The following is a 16,179-nucleotide window of genomic DNA, read 5'->3' as shown; positions in this document are numbered from 1 at the left end:
GGCTGATCTGTGTGTTTTGAATTTCACTTCTTTACCACCACCACAGCATTTCTTCCTGTAATCACCAACAGGTAAGAGTGGATATTATGAAACCTTTAACTGGTCCTAAACAGCTGTTTTTTATAATACTTAAATTGTAGCCCAGAACACTTTTCATTTTTTGAATTAGCCGGCCAACCACCTAAAGGACACAATATTTTTCCCAATGAAGACAGAATTTGGAAAATCCCACTCACCAACAAATAAAACCAAATGCTATCAAAATGCACATTATCTGATTAACTATTTATGTAAAACTAAACTGGTACAGTTTCTGCATTAAAGATATACAAATACAGGTTGTTGCACATTAGATGACACCCTGAACCTACCAAGCGTTGTGTGGAAAATACAGTAGTTAAATGGATTTTATTATAATATGACAAGATTCATTATACAGTAAACTGCCTAACACAAACAAAAACTTCAGCTGTTATTGCACTTTCTTCTGAGCACAACAGTATAGTATCAGTTTGTTTATTTCAGACATGTAATGCACCTGAACAAGAAACGGACACTATTCTTTGCAATATTCAGCATCCAAGTTTTCAGAAAGGTGTAAATATCAAATACTGAATCCCAGTATTGAGGCTTTAACAGTAAAAATTAAAGTTTCCATTATCATTACCCGAAAAGTATATAGGATAAGGCTCTAGATATTTCAAACATAGCAAAATTCAAAGCTTGCTTTTTATTTATCATGCAGAACAATGTAACCCAGTGCAAATTTGCCAGTCCAGCTAAGGGAAGACTGCATTCAAGATGCAAGTTCGTGACAATTATTGATGAGAAGGCACTAAATAGGACCAGCAGTCAAACTAACACACTCTCTCCAAAGATAATAGAAGAAAAAAAAAAGCACAGATCTTAAAACTATAAAAAAACCAAAGAAACCAAGAATCCTCTGTATCGTCAGGGTGTTAAGTTATGCCTGCTCCTTAGTAAGGTATAATTTGGGGAGAATTTAAGATAGAGACAGAGGAAATATTTAAAATGTAACCCCTAAAAAAAAGTTTTCTAACTCAGATTTCAGTCTTACCCATTACAAGGAATGTCTAATTACATTCTGCAAAGCAGCAGAGTCATTTGATCGAACTTCAAGTTCAAAAATTCCTACATGACCAGTTCACTGATTCAGCCTAAAAGATTCATCCTAATGTTATCTTATTGGCTTTAAAATACTACATGCTAAATAAATTTATCTTTACTGTGACTTTGCTAAAACTGAATATAAGGAAGTAAATTGGTTAGAAGTAGTTCTGAAAATGTAATACTTGGAATGTTTCAGGGGTCATTGATTCAAGCTAAGTGGCAGAAAGATTAGAGGGAACCTGAGGAAAAAAACCTCTTAAAAAAAACGCAGATGGTGGCTGGTGTCTGGAATTTGTTGCCTAAGGTTGGTGGTGGAGACACAGACACTACACTCTTTCAAAGCGTACCTGGTTCCACACCTTAACTGCTGAAAACTGCAGGGCTATGGGCCACGTGCAGGAAGATGGGATGAGAAAGGACACCTGGGTGTCTTTGGATCAGCATGGACAAGATGGGCCAAAAGGTCCCTTTCTGTGCTGTATCATTTCTAAACTACTTCCACTCAAATATTCAAGCTTCTAGTTACACAGTGAATTTGACTTCCTAAGGATATCTTGACGTTTCAGAACCAAAGTATTTTTAAAATTCTACGCTGTAATATGGATGAACATAGTAGCCAATTTGTAAAGCAAAATCCCACAAATAATGAAAAAGGGTCCAGTTAACTCATTTTAAGACAGGCAAACTTTGATAAGTGCTATGGGATCTTTCAGGTTTATCTAATGAATAATGACAGGAAACAAAGGTCCAGGCTCTTTAAACAAGGAACAAAAACAAAGTTTCTGGAAAATCTCAGCAGGTCTAGCAGCATCTGTAAGGGAAAAAACGGAGTTAACGTTTTGGGTCTGGAGACCCTTACTCAGAACCAGCCTCTTTAAAGTTTCACCTGAACCCGATAATGCAGCAGCCTTTCACTAGTACACCAAAATATCATTCTGTTTTATGTACTCAAGTTTCTGGATCCAAGGTACTGCTCATACAAAGCTGAATTAGTATACACTATTGGACGCTGTCTTTTTAAAAATGCTGGTGAGACATGTTAACATGTTTGAAAGACAATAAAGATAGTTGTTGTTCAGCATCTACATTTAGTTGCTCTCACTGGGTTACTTTATAATTGTGTAAATTTTTAATTATTTTCAAACACATGGCTATTGATACACACAAAACAATGCAAGATCCTCAAACACGATTTTAATCAAAAGAAATGCAAACAGAAATTGGTGGAGAAACTCAGGTGGTCTGGTGGGATCTGTGGGAAGAAACTGCACTAATTTGCTGCTGAGTTTCTCCAGCATCCCCAATTCTTTGTTTTATTTATCAAAAGCTCTCTTTATATTAACAAAACTCAGTCAAAAAACCTGCTAAGTTGCTTTTAACAATGAAATTCAAAAATTAACTATTGATTTTCAAAATTTGACATTGTAAAGATATTGCATCAACAATTTAACTAAACAGGTTTTAGAAATGTATTTATGCCATCAAAATAACCACCAAAAATTCTATGATTGGTTATGTTGATTAAAGCATTTATTGCTCTTCAGGCAGATAAAGTTTTGGAAGTTGCTGTTAATTCTGGAATAGATTGAAGAAATTGTGCAATTTCACATTTCCAAAAGTGTCTTAACAACTAAAGTAAAGTTCTTTAGTTAGCATAGAAATAATGCAAGGGATTTGCTTTTTCTCATTGCAAGCCTCCGTATGCGTGCTGGATTCAAATTCCAATGCCACTTTATGGTTGACTCTAGTGAGTATTTGCATGATCTCCAGTTCCTTGCCATGTGTGTCGAGTACATGGCATAATGACTGAATAAACCATGAACCATTGCCTGTATTCCTCCAAGAGTAATAGCCTGGAAAAGACAACATAAAATGTCATGTAACTGGATATCTGAGACTTTCATTATAAAACCTTTCAAATCAAAATTTAGTGACCGTGTTAACAATGTACATTTGGAGTTTGTCACATGATTATTCCACGATCTGAAATGCTTAGTATTCAAAACATCTTAGCGCTCTTTTCTTTAAAATACCATGGTCTCACACAAACTGTCAAATAGATGGCGGGCTAAAATGGCGGTGGCCGAAGCCAACTGAAAGGTAAAAAGTGGAGGCATCCAGCAGCAGCAATGCCAGGGTGAGGCGAACACAGCTCCAAGCCAGTCCGGGGACTCCAAATGAGCACAGAGCAAGTCCCGGGCTAAATTCGTGACCCAGTTCAGGCTCTCAGACTGAGCTGAGGCTCCAGGTCCGCAGCTAGGCCTAGGCTCCTGAACAAATGTCTGCGGAGGACCACTGCGACCGATGTCTAGTGGCATTGTCTGGGTTAGCATTGATTAGAGCTCCAGATGTACGGTGCCACCTCAAACATGGCAGTTGCAGGAAGGGCAGCAACAGATGCCTGTAACTGATACAGAGTCAATTAAAGAGACGGTGGCCGATGTCAAGCAGAGCAGCAGAGGAAGAACAAGGGAAGAGAAAGATAAACTTTACTTTGGACAGAGAAAAAGGAAAAAGCAAGCCCCGGAGGTGGGAGGAGTGTGGAAGGGAAAGATAGAGGAGAGGGCTTCCTGATTCTTGGCCTCTCCTTGACTTCCCTTCTCACTCTGGGTATTCCCCACCAAACCATCTCCCCACCAATAAAACCCACTTTAAAATCACATGCATCTCCCTATGCATGTGGAGTGATGCACTGCACATAATGTTACATGTAAAGTATGCAGGATGAGTGTACAGTCAATAGTGCTTGGAACCATGAAATCCCAAATGAATGCACATGCCCTTTAGTTCTGAGTATTGGCAAAAACTGTCTGGTTAGGATCCAAGGAAGTAATAACATGACATTTGGAAAGTCAAAATGAAAACTGAGTGAGCATGATTTTAAGAGGAGGAAATTGCAAATGCCTAATTTGCTACAGTTCTTTGAAGATGTAACAAGCAAAGTGGATAATGAGAATCCTGTGGATGTAGTATATCTAGACTCCTGGAAGGCATCTGATCAGGGGTGTATAAAAACAAACAAACATGCATTTACATATTCACACATGATTATTTCATAATTAATGAGCTTGGATAGAGATTGTTTCCCGTTAGTTAGCCAGAGAGTCGAGATAAATGAGTCTTTTTCTGGTTGGCAAGATTCTCATTGGCTACTGGAGTACCACAGGGTTTGGTCCTCAGACCCTAACTATGTACAATCTTTAATAACGGCTCAGAGACAGGGATAGAAGGTCAAACTTGCAGATGAAATAAATATAGGTAGAAAAGTAGGTTGCAATAAATGGTTATGGACAGATTAGGTGAATGGGACAAAATTTGGCAGATGGATTTAACATAGACAAGTGAGAGCTTATCATTTTCTTCAGAAGAATAGAAAGGCACTTCATTATTTAAACAGAAAGAAACTTCAGAGTGATTTGGATGTCCCTATGCATTAATTAGAGAAAAACAGTAATCAATTACAGCAGGTAATAAGTAATGCACATGGAATCTTGGCATTTATTGCTAAGGGGATACAGCATAAAATTCAGGAAGTACTACCCCAACTGTACTAGGTATTTGACATATTGCTTACAGTTTTGGTCCGCTGACCTGTGGAAGGATGTCACTGCATTGAAAAACCTCAACCTCAGTTCCGCTGATGCAGATGGGAGTGTGTTCTCCTCCTTTCTTTCTGAAGTCAATGAATAGTTCTTCAGTATTGCTGATGTTGAGACACAGACTTGTTTTAATTGCACCATGTCCCCAAGTCTCTATCTCCCGTTTGTAGTTTAACTCGTCATTGTTAGATATCCATCCCACTACTGTGGTGTCATCAGCGAACTTCCAGATGGCATTTGTTTGGAATTTAGTGACACAGTTGTAGGTGTAAAGGGAGTACAGAAGGGGGTTGTCGACACATCCTCGGTGGGACGCCAGTATTGAGTGTTATTGTGAAGGAGGTGCAGTTATGTATCTTCACCGATGGTCAGAAAACCGAGGAACTAGTTGCAGAGGGTAGAGCCAAGACCAAGGTCATGGAGGCTAAGATCAGTCTGGAGGGCATAACAGGGTTGAAGACAAAGCTGTAGACAATAAACAGGAGACTGACATAGGTGTCTTTGAGGTCCAGATGTCCGAGATGAGTGCAGGGCTAGGGATATGGCATCCTCTGTTCATCTGTTACATTGGTATGCTAACTGCAGGGGATCAGGACAGACTGGGAGACTGGAGTTGATACGGGCCATGACCATCCTCTTGAAGCACTTCATGATTGAGGTCAGAGCCACTGGGCAGTAGCCGTTAAGGCACATTGCATGTGCTTTCTTAGGTATAGGGATGCTAGTGATCTCCTTGAAACAGGTGGGGACTTCAGTTTGTAGGAGGGAGAAGTTGAAGATGTTGATGAATACCTCTGCCAGTTGGTCTGCACAGGATCTGAGTGCTAGGCCGGGTACACCGTCCAGGCCCATTGCTTTCCTTGGGTCGACTCCCAGGAAGACTGATCTGATGTCTGAAGCAGTGAACTGAATTATAATGAACCGGCACATTAACTTTAAGAGAACCTTAATCTAAGACTCCCAAGTCCCTCTGTGCTTCAATTTCTGAAGCCTTTGCCCATTTAGAAAAGGAGACTACCCATCTACATAGTGGGCCGAAGGGCCAGTACTGTGCTGTACTTTCTATCTATGCTTCTTACCAAAATCCATAACAGTACCCACATTGTATTCGATCTGCCACTTCTTTGTTTACTCTCCTAGCCTGTCCAGGTCCTTCTGCAGCCTCCATACTTCCTTAACACTACTTGTCCGTCCACCTAGTTTCACATCATCGGCAAACCTAGTTGAAATGCCCTCATTTCCCAAATTGTCCCAACACTGCCTCCTGCAGAATGCCACGAGTCACCAGTTCTTACCCTGAAAAAGACCCCTTTATCCCCACTCTGTCTTCTGCCAGTTAGCCAATCCTCGATCCATGCCAGTATCTCGCCCCAAACACCATGGGCTCTTTAATTAGCAGGCTTCTGTACAGCACTTTGTCAAATGCCTTTGGGAAATCCAAACCGATCATGTGCACTGATTTCCTTTGTCTAACTTATTCATAACCAAAGAATTCCTACAGAATTATCAGGTAGGACCTCCCCTTGAAGCTATCTGACTCGGTCTTATTGTACCATGCACTTCCAAGAACGTGCGTGCGTGTCATAATTATTTACTTATTGCTAGAATCTACTTACTGCAAAAAAATTCTTATTAAGTACAGAAATCTAGTCTGTGCTTTCTAGCAAATTGTACAATTTTGTACACTTCAATAAAATCCGTAACTTTAAGAACTCCAGAAATAGCAGTGTTTGATTTCTAGCACTCTACCCTAGTGATATGGAACATATAACACAGTTCGGACCCTGAAAAAAATCAAGGACAATTATTATAGGAGGAACATTACTTTATTTAAGGCCAGAAGTATTACGGTTAACTTTTGAACATGTATATAATGTACCTACTGATTCTCACCTCCAACAATGATTGTTTAAATCCTTTCCATTTGCACTAGCTAACCACCTGCAAGGAAACTGGTCCCAATTCTGTTCAAGTGCAACCTGTCCAGCTGGCACAGGAACCACCCTCTCCAAAACTGTCTGCCACTGTCCAAAGAATCTAAAACCCTCTCTTACGCTATCTCTCAACTACTCATTTAGCTGCATTACTCCATTTCTATATTCCTGGCATACAGCAACAGAAGCAGTTTGTGACTATCATCTGTGAGGTCTCATTTGCTAGGTTCTTTCTTAGCTTCTTGAAATTTGTCAGCAAGGTCTCAATTCTTTCTGTCATATACTGAAATGGACCATGAATGACCTTGCCTCTCAAGGGGTGTTCTGCAGTCACTCCATCATATTCTTAACCAAGACAGGGAGCAACATATCATCCTGGAATTAAAACATATCTGATGCAAGTTCGCAGGTTTTAAAGATAAACTTTTAGATGGTTCCAGATGCACTGGAGTATTTCCAGTATTTTTGGTTCTAATTTCACATTGATTAATTTGATCACATTGATTAATTTGATTCAATTATACGAGGAGATAATAGAGGTTGATAAAAGTAGTGTAACACGTATTTTAAACATGGACCCTTGGAAGAAATTTTACAAAGTGGCAATATCGGGATTTAATTTTAACAGGGTTATGGTTGAAAATTAAGAGCACAGGACTATGTATGACTGCTCATTCAAACAAACACTGGCTCGGTTTCTAGGATTTGCTGCTGACTTTCGACAGGTGATCCAACTGCACAACAATCCTAATCCAACACCGGCAGAATTTAACACATTTCTGCTAGACTGTACCGAAAAATAAAAAATGATATAGTTCAGGTCATCTTATACTAATGTCTCAACTAAAACAGCTAGACTTATCAATATGCATATCATAACAAATCAATTCTAACAGAGTATTTCTCCATTCTGGTTGTTGATTTCTTGCTCAAAGAAAAAGGACCACAAAGGCAATATCAGGTTGTGCATCTTGATTTTTACTTTGTTCTCTTCACGTAATAGTTGACGTTTCAGGCAATGGTATGTAACTTTAATGGAGTCTATGGTCACCCTGACAGATCAACATGGTAAAGCAGCATGAAATCCATACAAAACTGAGCTATAGCTTCAAGTATCTGATCCTTTTGATCAGAACACGAGGCCACTTGCACACTGGAGCAGAGCTGCAAGTCTCACCCTTAGCGTTTTGGCAAACTATCAAATCTTCCTCCAAACATAAAACTTTGATCGGAATGGTTTCCAGTGAAAGTCGATTGTTCTTAAATCATTTAATCATTTGATCACCTAGCAGAAACACCAAACAATTAGTTTCAGCACCAGAACTTTTTCTCTTACCAGGCGCTGTAGAATAAGCATACAGGAAGTCAGCCTCTATGGGTATTTTTTTCAGGGAAGTACTCTTTTCATCTACAACACTGTCAGTCTCAACACCTCCATCAAATTCATTTCCTCGACAAGCCTAGAAGACAGAACAACAAAGCAAGAAAACAAATAATATGTTAGTCAAAAATCTGCTTGCTGCATTTTGATAACATTTTCCACAGTTCATTTGAGTACCAACTCGTATCCCACTTGTTTTTTTACACTGAAGGTGTTGAATTCTGCTGCAAGAAGTTTACAGTTATGAATTGATTATTCCTTGCTTGAATATCTAAGCAGATTATTTAACATCTAAGACACTAATTGTGCTTCATCTGCTCTCATGCAACATACACTTTTCAGCATTATTTTCAGTGAAAGGCAGACTTGCAATTCTAGAATTTGGCAATCTTAATGCAACTGCATTATTTAATTTGACAGCTTCAGGTAGTAATGCCACAAACCAAACATGCTTGACAAAATAACTTTACTTTATCACATCATTTGAGTATTTTCAGGATGTTTTAGTGCATGTTTTCATTAGGGTTGACTTGTATCAGTACTAGCACCCTCAACTCAGTCAGAAGACACTGGATTCCAGCCTCATAACTGAGGGGGTGTATTGATGAAAGTCATTTGAAAAATTGAATGATAAACCAAGGTGTCACCTGCTTGTTTAGAAAAAGCATCAAGTAATTTCAGCATCTTGACATTCATCCAAAAATACCACAACCAAATTAAATCATATGGCCTCTAATTTATTCACCATCATGGGATTTTGTTGTTCATAAACAAGGTACTGAGTTTGATCACTAACTGAAAAATGCTGCAAAAGTTTGAACAGCTGGCTGTAACTTTCACAAGAATATTCTGAAAATGACGGCACAACATTGACACATGTTGCTTCTCTCATCCTAAAGCAATTAAAAATATTTTTCCACAAAAAGATATATTTAATTTAGTAAATTTGTTATGCTATAATACCCAAAACTTCAAATAGCATTGTTGCATTAAGAACCTCCAAGGAAATATACAATTTGTACAAAAATAGAGATCTGTACCCAAGACTGGACCTCAAGTGGATTAAACAAAAGATTAAAATTTACTAACTATCTCAGTGGAATGAAACGATCAAATGGATTCCACTGAAATTCCTACAAACATGTCCATACTACTGAGACTTGTTAAATCATAATCGGCAGCACAACAATAAGAGATTTCAAAGTCCAACTTTGCACCATATCACTCAACACCTTTGGACTGCAAAAGTCCATCATTCTCAGGATTTAGTATCAAGTGTCATTCATAGAAGAGAATTCTAAACTTCTACCACCTTTACTGCGTCAAAGTGATTCTTAATTTTACTCCTGAAAGATCTAACTCTAAATTTAAAATTTTTAAACTCTACCAGAGCACTTAAAGCAGCTGGAATAATTTCTATTTACTCTGTTTATTCACTTTATTATGTTGAAAACCTTGATGAAATTACGAACTTACAAATTACAGCTAATATAACCTCACTTTCATGACACACGCTAACTGATTTTTTTTCTTCACAGATGCTGCCAGACCTGCAGAGCTTTTCCAGCAACTTCTATTTTAGTCACTTTCATACAATCTTGTTTTGTAACGTAACCATTGAGAATCTACGTATTACCTTTGCAAATACATGCAGTGCTTCCACTTAGGCCAATATATCCTTCCCAAGATGTGGTCTAACCAGGGCTTGTCATAGTGACTGGATGATCGCTACTCCTGAACCATGCTTTTAAGGTCCAAGTTGGATGACCTCACATTTGCCTTTTCAATATATATCTAACTATTTAAGTATTCACTTAATTCATTTGTAATTGTAAGCTTTCATCAACACTAGTCATGTGACACAAGGGTATCCAGCATCAGAAATTTGTACATAGAGCTTTCTATCCCTTTATCTAATTCATTCATAACACGTAAAAGGCCAAAACAAAGATATGTTAGAAAGGTTGCTCGATGTACCCTGTTGTTTCCTTACTTTCCTCGGCTGGTCAGTAATTTACCATCAATTCCATAAGCCTCAACTTTGACTCTACATGCCTGACTAAGTGCTTTAGAAGTCTGCACAAATAATACCAACAGATATTCACTACAATCAATTTTTTGAAATGGTCACCATACTATTCAGTCGCCACCTTTTCCAATAATAGCAGCAATGGATGTTCAATAGCTACATGCAATCGCGGGCTATCTTAGATCCTCAGCGATAATCCAAATAATTTACTGTGACATTTAAACCAAATAATAAACAGGGCACACTCCCAGATCTTAACACGACTGCTAATCAAACCAAGTTAGCTGAAAAATAAATTCAAGTGCCAACCAGGAGTTCAGTACAAGGCTTAAGGTATTCACTCCCGCCAGCTTCTGCAAACTGAATGGCGTGGTTCTTAGTTCTGAAGAAACACAATCATTCACTATTCCCAGAGATGCAACAAAGCAAGCTGGTGGATCAAGATCCTTCGAACTATAAATTGGGAACCAAAAGCTGGAATTTTCAACTGAATTAACAATGGAACTGGCTCCATGCCAGTAAGTGCTCCCAGGAAGGCTTGCTACGAAGTAAATCCCAGGCCAGAGGATCTAATAAAAGATAAGTTAGGTCTATTGTTGGGTGGTGAATATGAACAGCAATCTTGGCAAATCAGTGATACCTACAATAATAAGAACACTGCTAGAGACACTCGGTAGGCCTAACAATATCTGTGGAGGGAGAAACAAATGTTAATGCTTTGAGCCATAGAGTCCTATAAGACTCTTCTTTGGAACCAGTGATACCTTTGGCCAGACCAAACATGATATAATATTTTCCTTATACATGTGTTGATAGTACATCTTTTCTTGGACAGGCAAGTCAATTCTGAAGATAAAATTTGACAAAGATATCAAGTAGTTCATGAATTTATGATTAAACTCAACAACGATCATGATCCAAAGGTGGCCTTAACGTCATTTTTGAATCCTTTAAGATGACCCAATGTTGGAAGAATATAGAAATGGCAAGATAGCAATGCAAAGGAATACGCAACTTTTTTTGGAAAACAATGAAGTGAATTACCATGTACAATGGAAGACAAATACAAGGTTTTGCCAAACATGACCCATACCTGGCACTACTGTAGTGCTTGAAGCAGGGTACTGAAAGATCCATTAGTCAAAGTGACACTCTAAATTGATGTATAAGCATATTTGCTATCAACAACTTTTAGTTATGTGAAATCAACCTGTTTAGATCTCTATATCAGGTAAAACCTGAATCCAGACACTTTGGCTCAGAGGTAGGGACACTGCAACTGCACAAGAGCCCTTAATGAAAACTTGATAAGTTAGAAATCTCAAGTAAACCACAGCTTGATACAGCACTTCCTCAAACAAAGGAAACTGGATGCACACCCCCTCTTGGTTCATGTTTGGGCATCTCCTAGTAGCTATCATAGCAAATGCATATTGACAACTTTAATCTAGTTTTAGTGTTTAACAGCATAAACAAGTTACATCTCATCCTCTATGTGTTGAGGATCAGGGAACAGTTCTCCTGGAGATAACATAAAACTGCAGATAGTGCTACCGTGGGAATCCCCTATCTATCCCCGAAGGACCCAGTGATGCTGTGCGATCTGTTGGGACTTGCCAATTGAGAAAACAAAAGATCACGTTTGAAGCTAACCTTGTGAGTACACAGATTCACGGACAGCAGATCTACGTATGACGAGGATCAAGAGTGCAGACTTTAAGTCCTACCTGGATAAAGAACATCTTTGGCTTGCCAACCAAAGATCTGCATCGATCTCCTCGAAAGATACTGGTGAATTTTCTAATTTCTTCAGCGCCATCTATTCCATACAATAATCCTTCATCTCCATGGCTGAGGAAAATACAAACAAATGAAGCCATTTGGCTGTGGTCGCTCTTGGCAGCTAGTAACAACAAAAAAAAGAATTTAAATGCAAAATAGCATGATGACATCAAATTGAGGCTTAAACGTGAAGTCAATGTCCATTAATTTAAAAACAGTTTTATTTAAAACAACCCAATTATTTCATGATCTAAAGTTGCAATATCATCTTCATTTGGAGTAATACTGCTAATCCATCACTGTTGCTAGGTCAAAAATCTGTCATCCCCTTCTAACAGTTCTCTGGGTGTACCAAATGCACTGTGATCGTTTAAAGCAACAGAACAACATCATGTTCACAGTGGAATTACTGCCCAATGATGCTCATACCCATGAACAAATTTAAAATTACTTCTTTAAAATGATGGATGGCTCCTTTGGTCTTTATATTGAGAAGAATTAAAGGAAAAAGACTTAAAAACAATTTTACACCTAAATGGAAAATAAGACATAGCACAATAGCCTATTATTCTCTTTTTTCCTTAATTTGTGGCTATTTCAAATTGATGACCATTTTCAACTCACTGCCTAACCACACATTGCTTACATCCTTCAAAATACTTTGTAAGTTTGAAAACTTCATCAAAATATCTTAGTTGTCTTGCTGCAACTGCCTCAGCATCTCATCATGGTTAAAGTAATGCTTCCTCTGACTAGAGCTTGAATTGAAAGTTATCAAGCACACTGATCAAACTGTATCCAGATCAATTTTGGCAGACTTTATAAAGTATAGATTTTTGCAGTTTAATCAACATACTTTCTTGTAGTTTTGACAAACACTTACCATTTTGCAATATTTCAAGCATTTCATTGCATGTTTTGTCATTATAAACCATAACATCATAGCCCAGGTTTTTGAATGTCTTGCTCAGTTTAGCAGCATCTACATCCGTACCATTACGTTTATTCATGCCTATGAAACAATGGAAGGTAATTAATAAAATTGATTTTTTTATTTCTCTTTATCTTCCTCAATTTTCCCTCCAGCCATTAATTCAACAATGGCTCCCACTTCTAAAAATAGTAATTGACAGCCTCATAAATTATGGTCATTTGGGTAACTTAAGGGTCACTACAAACTTTGATAAATTACCATAAATGCATGACTATTTAGTTATACTGTGGAGAGTCAAGATCTTAATATGTTAGTCTATAACATTCAGACAGATAAGCTAGTCTAAATATAAACATTTCAGACAGAGCAGCGTGTTATCTCTCAACAGTCAAGGGGAGCCCAAGTTGATTATAAACTAATACGTACACTGGTTTTGATTCAAGCACAACTTAAATTCTGTTCTACACAGAAAATAAAATATAGAAATTTTCTGTTCCAACCAATGTTAGTGCTCATTTTCTACACAAACATACTTAAAAGAACGGCATTAAAATTACCTGTCACTGGATGGAAATTCTTATTGTTGAAGATAAGACACTTGCCAATATGTTTGTAGCTCATTTTATACTTTATATACTGGTCAGGTACTGCATCCACAGCAAGAGTATCATCAGCCAGTTGTTTTTGGCTTCTTCTGAGGAACAGAAATCAGTTTCAGCGTTTAACAAAATTTGACAAACATCTGACCAAATACAACTTTGCAATTTCAAAACAGAAAAACAAAACAAAGGGTACCAAATTTCAATGTGAACCACTGATCGACATTCCCTTTCTCAATATTCCGGTCCTGGTCTTAGTACAAAAGGTGCGGGAGAAGACAGTTTTACTTCTATAATAAAGTGGTGTGAAAAATATTTACACTGGCTCAAAAATGCAATGTTGTCCCTACTTTCAATTCTCTTAATGGAAAAACAGATTAACATTTATTACTGAAAGTTTCATTTCCTAAATTCTTGACAATCTTTTTCTTTTGACATCCTTTGTTTGCTCTGTTGCCTGCCTATAACATCTTGCATCTTTACATCTTCTCTCTATCTAGATATTACAGAAGGCAACTTCTCCGAATATTCCAAACAAATGCTTTTCTTCTCTCCACATATACAACCTCATTTGATTAGATTGTTTACTTTGTGCTATTTTGACACAATGTTGACTTAATGCTTCTGAAATTTTATGTCTGTTATAAAGTCCATGTTCCTCATATGTAGAACAGAGTTAGCCCATTAGAGTTTCAGTTCAATAGGTGATCTTATTGCTCTTAATTCTCAGACTGATGTTCAAAGTCTGAAGGCTACATTTGATTTCGCAGTTCTCGTATGCATCTCACCATCAATACAGACGTTGAGATTGAGTAGTTTAGACCTAGACTCACTGGATTTCAGGAGAATGAGAGGAGATCTAATTGAGGTTTACAAGATACTGAAGGGTATTGATAAAGTAGATGAAAAGTGGATGCTTCCTCTTGTATTACAATCTAGAACAATAGGTTTCAGGCAGTTTTTGTAAGACAGATGAGGGTGGGGCGGGGGGCGGAAATTGCTTCTCTTAAAAGTCGGTGAATCTGTGGAATTCATTACCCCAGATTGGATATATTTGAACACAGGTTCAAGGGTTAAGGGGAACAGGCAGGGAAGTGGAGTTGAGGCAGAGATAAATCATGATCGTATTAAATGGCAGCACAGGCTCAAGGGGCTGAATTGCCTACTTCTGCTTCTAGATATTAGACTTATGAATGAGTATGGGAACTGACAGATAACTGAACTTCATATTGACAGGGATAACAAGGTGTAGAGCTGGATGAACACAGGAGGCCAAGCAGCATCAGAGGAGCAGGCAGGCTGATGTTTCGGGCCTAGACCCTTCTTCAGAAATGGGGGAGGGAAAGGGGGTTCTGAAATAAATAGGGAGAGAGAGGGGGAGGCGGACAGAAGATGGATAGAGGAGAAGATAAGTGGAGACGAGACAGGTCAAAAAGAGGCGGGAATGGAGTCAGTAGAGGTGAGTGTAGGTGGGGAGGTAGGGACAAGATAGATCAGTCCAGGGAGGACGAACAGGTCAAGGGGGCGGGATGAGGTTAGTAGGTAGGAGATGGGGTGGGGCTTGGGGGTCGGACAAGGGGATAGGTGGGAGGAAGGGACAAGCTGGGCTGATTTTGGGATGCGGTAGGGGGATGGGAGCTTATTTGAGGAAAAAACATTATTGCACTAAAAACAGTTCAAAGAAGGTTCACTCAACTGATTCCGAGGATGTGGGGGCTATGTTATGATGAAGGGCTGAACATGTTGGGCCTGTGTTCATCCAAGTTCAGAGGCATGTGAGGTGATCTTATTGAAACATACAAGATCCTGAGGGGATTTAACAAGATGAATGCTGAAAAGACTCTTCTCCTTATAGGAAAACTAGGAAACAGTTTTAAAATAAGGGGTCTCTTATTTAATTTTTTTAATTGGAGGATCATGAATCTGTGGAATTCTCTCTTGCAGAGGAGACAGGGTCATACATTCAATACAACCCTGAAACAAACCCTTCAGTCCAATCTGTCCGTGCCAACCAGGTATCCTAAACTGAACTAGTTCCATTTACCTGCACTTGGCCCATATTCCTCTAAACCTTCCCGACTCTCGTATCTGTCCAAATGTCTTTTAAATGCTGTAGCTGTACCTGCCTCTACTATTTCCTCTTGTTCCATATACACACCAACCTGTGTGGAAAGTGTTGCCCCTTTTAAATCTCTCTCTCTCTATGCCTTCTGGTTTTGGACTCCCCTACCCTTGGGAAAAGACCTTGGCTGTTCACCTTGTCTCTCTCCCTCACAATTTCATAAACCTCTAAGATCATCCCTCAGCCTCTGACGCTTCAGGGAAAAACATTCCAGCCTCCCCTTATAACTCAAACCTTCCAGATTCTAGAAATATGCTTGTAAATTCTTTTCTGTACCTTCTCTAGTTTATCATTCCTATAGCAAGGTGACCAGAATTGTACATAGTATTCTAAAACTGGCCTCACCAACATCTTGTACAGCCGCAACATGGCATCCCAGCTCCTATATTCAGTGGTCTGACCAATGAAAGCCAGCATGCCAAACACATTCTGAACCATGAGATAGCAAGGTGTAGAGCTGGATGAACACAGCAGACCCAGCAACATCAGAGCAGGAAGGCTGAAATTCCAGGCCTAGACCCTCTTCTGATGCTGCGTGGCCAGCTGTGTTCATCCAGCTCTACACCTTGTTATCTCAGGTTCTACACATCCGCAGTTCCTGCTATCTCTGAAATATTCTGCACCATGCTGTCGACCTGTGATGCCACTTTGAAGGAACTATGAACCTG

General features: G+C 38.7%; 1 protein-coding gene across 4 annotated transcripts in view; it reads right to left on the bottom strand.

The window, feature by feature from the left end:
- Window positions 1-375: 375 nt before the first annotated feature.
- casp3b (caspase 3, apoptosis-related cysteine peptidase b) overlaps window positions 376-16,179 on the bottom strand; it is a 39,598-nt gene continuing 23,794 nt past the window's right edge. For 2 of the 4 annotated variants that reach the window (XM_048525912.2, XM_048525920.2), the window contains exons 4-8: window positions 13,348-13,481; window positions 12,740-12,868; window positions 11,802-11,977; window positions 8,001-8,124; window positions 376-2,984 (exon numbers count right to left, since the gene is read on the bottom strand). In XM_048525912.2, coding sequence (XP_048381869.1) covers window positions 2,755-2,984; window positions 8,001-8,124; window positions 11,802-11,977; window positions 12,740-12,868; window positions 13,348-13,481 — 793 coding nt within the window. In that variant the 3' untranslated portion in view covers window positions 376-2,754. Of the gene's footprint in view, window positions 2,985-8,000; window positions 8,125-11,801; window positions 11,978-12,739; window positions 12,869-13,347; window positions 13,485-16,179 lie in introns of all 4 variants that reach the window. The other 2 variants (XM_048525897.2, XM_048525904.2) reach the window with 1 other exon arrangement.

The sequence above is a fragment of the Stegostoma tigrinum genome, chromosome 3, assembly GCF_030684315.1.
Source record: "Stegostoma tigrinum isolate sSteTig4 chromosome 3, sSteTig4.hap1, whole genome shotgun sequence".
Classification (NCBI taxonomy): Eukaryota; Metazoa; Chordata; class Chondrichthyes; order Orectolobiformes; family Stegostomatidae; genus Stegostoma; species Stegostoma tigrinum.
The sequence above is the reverse complement of the archived record's forward strand: the minus strand, read 5'-3'. Positions and strand labels throughout refer to the sequence as shown.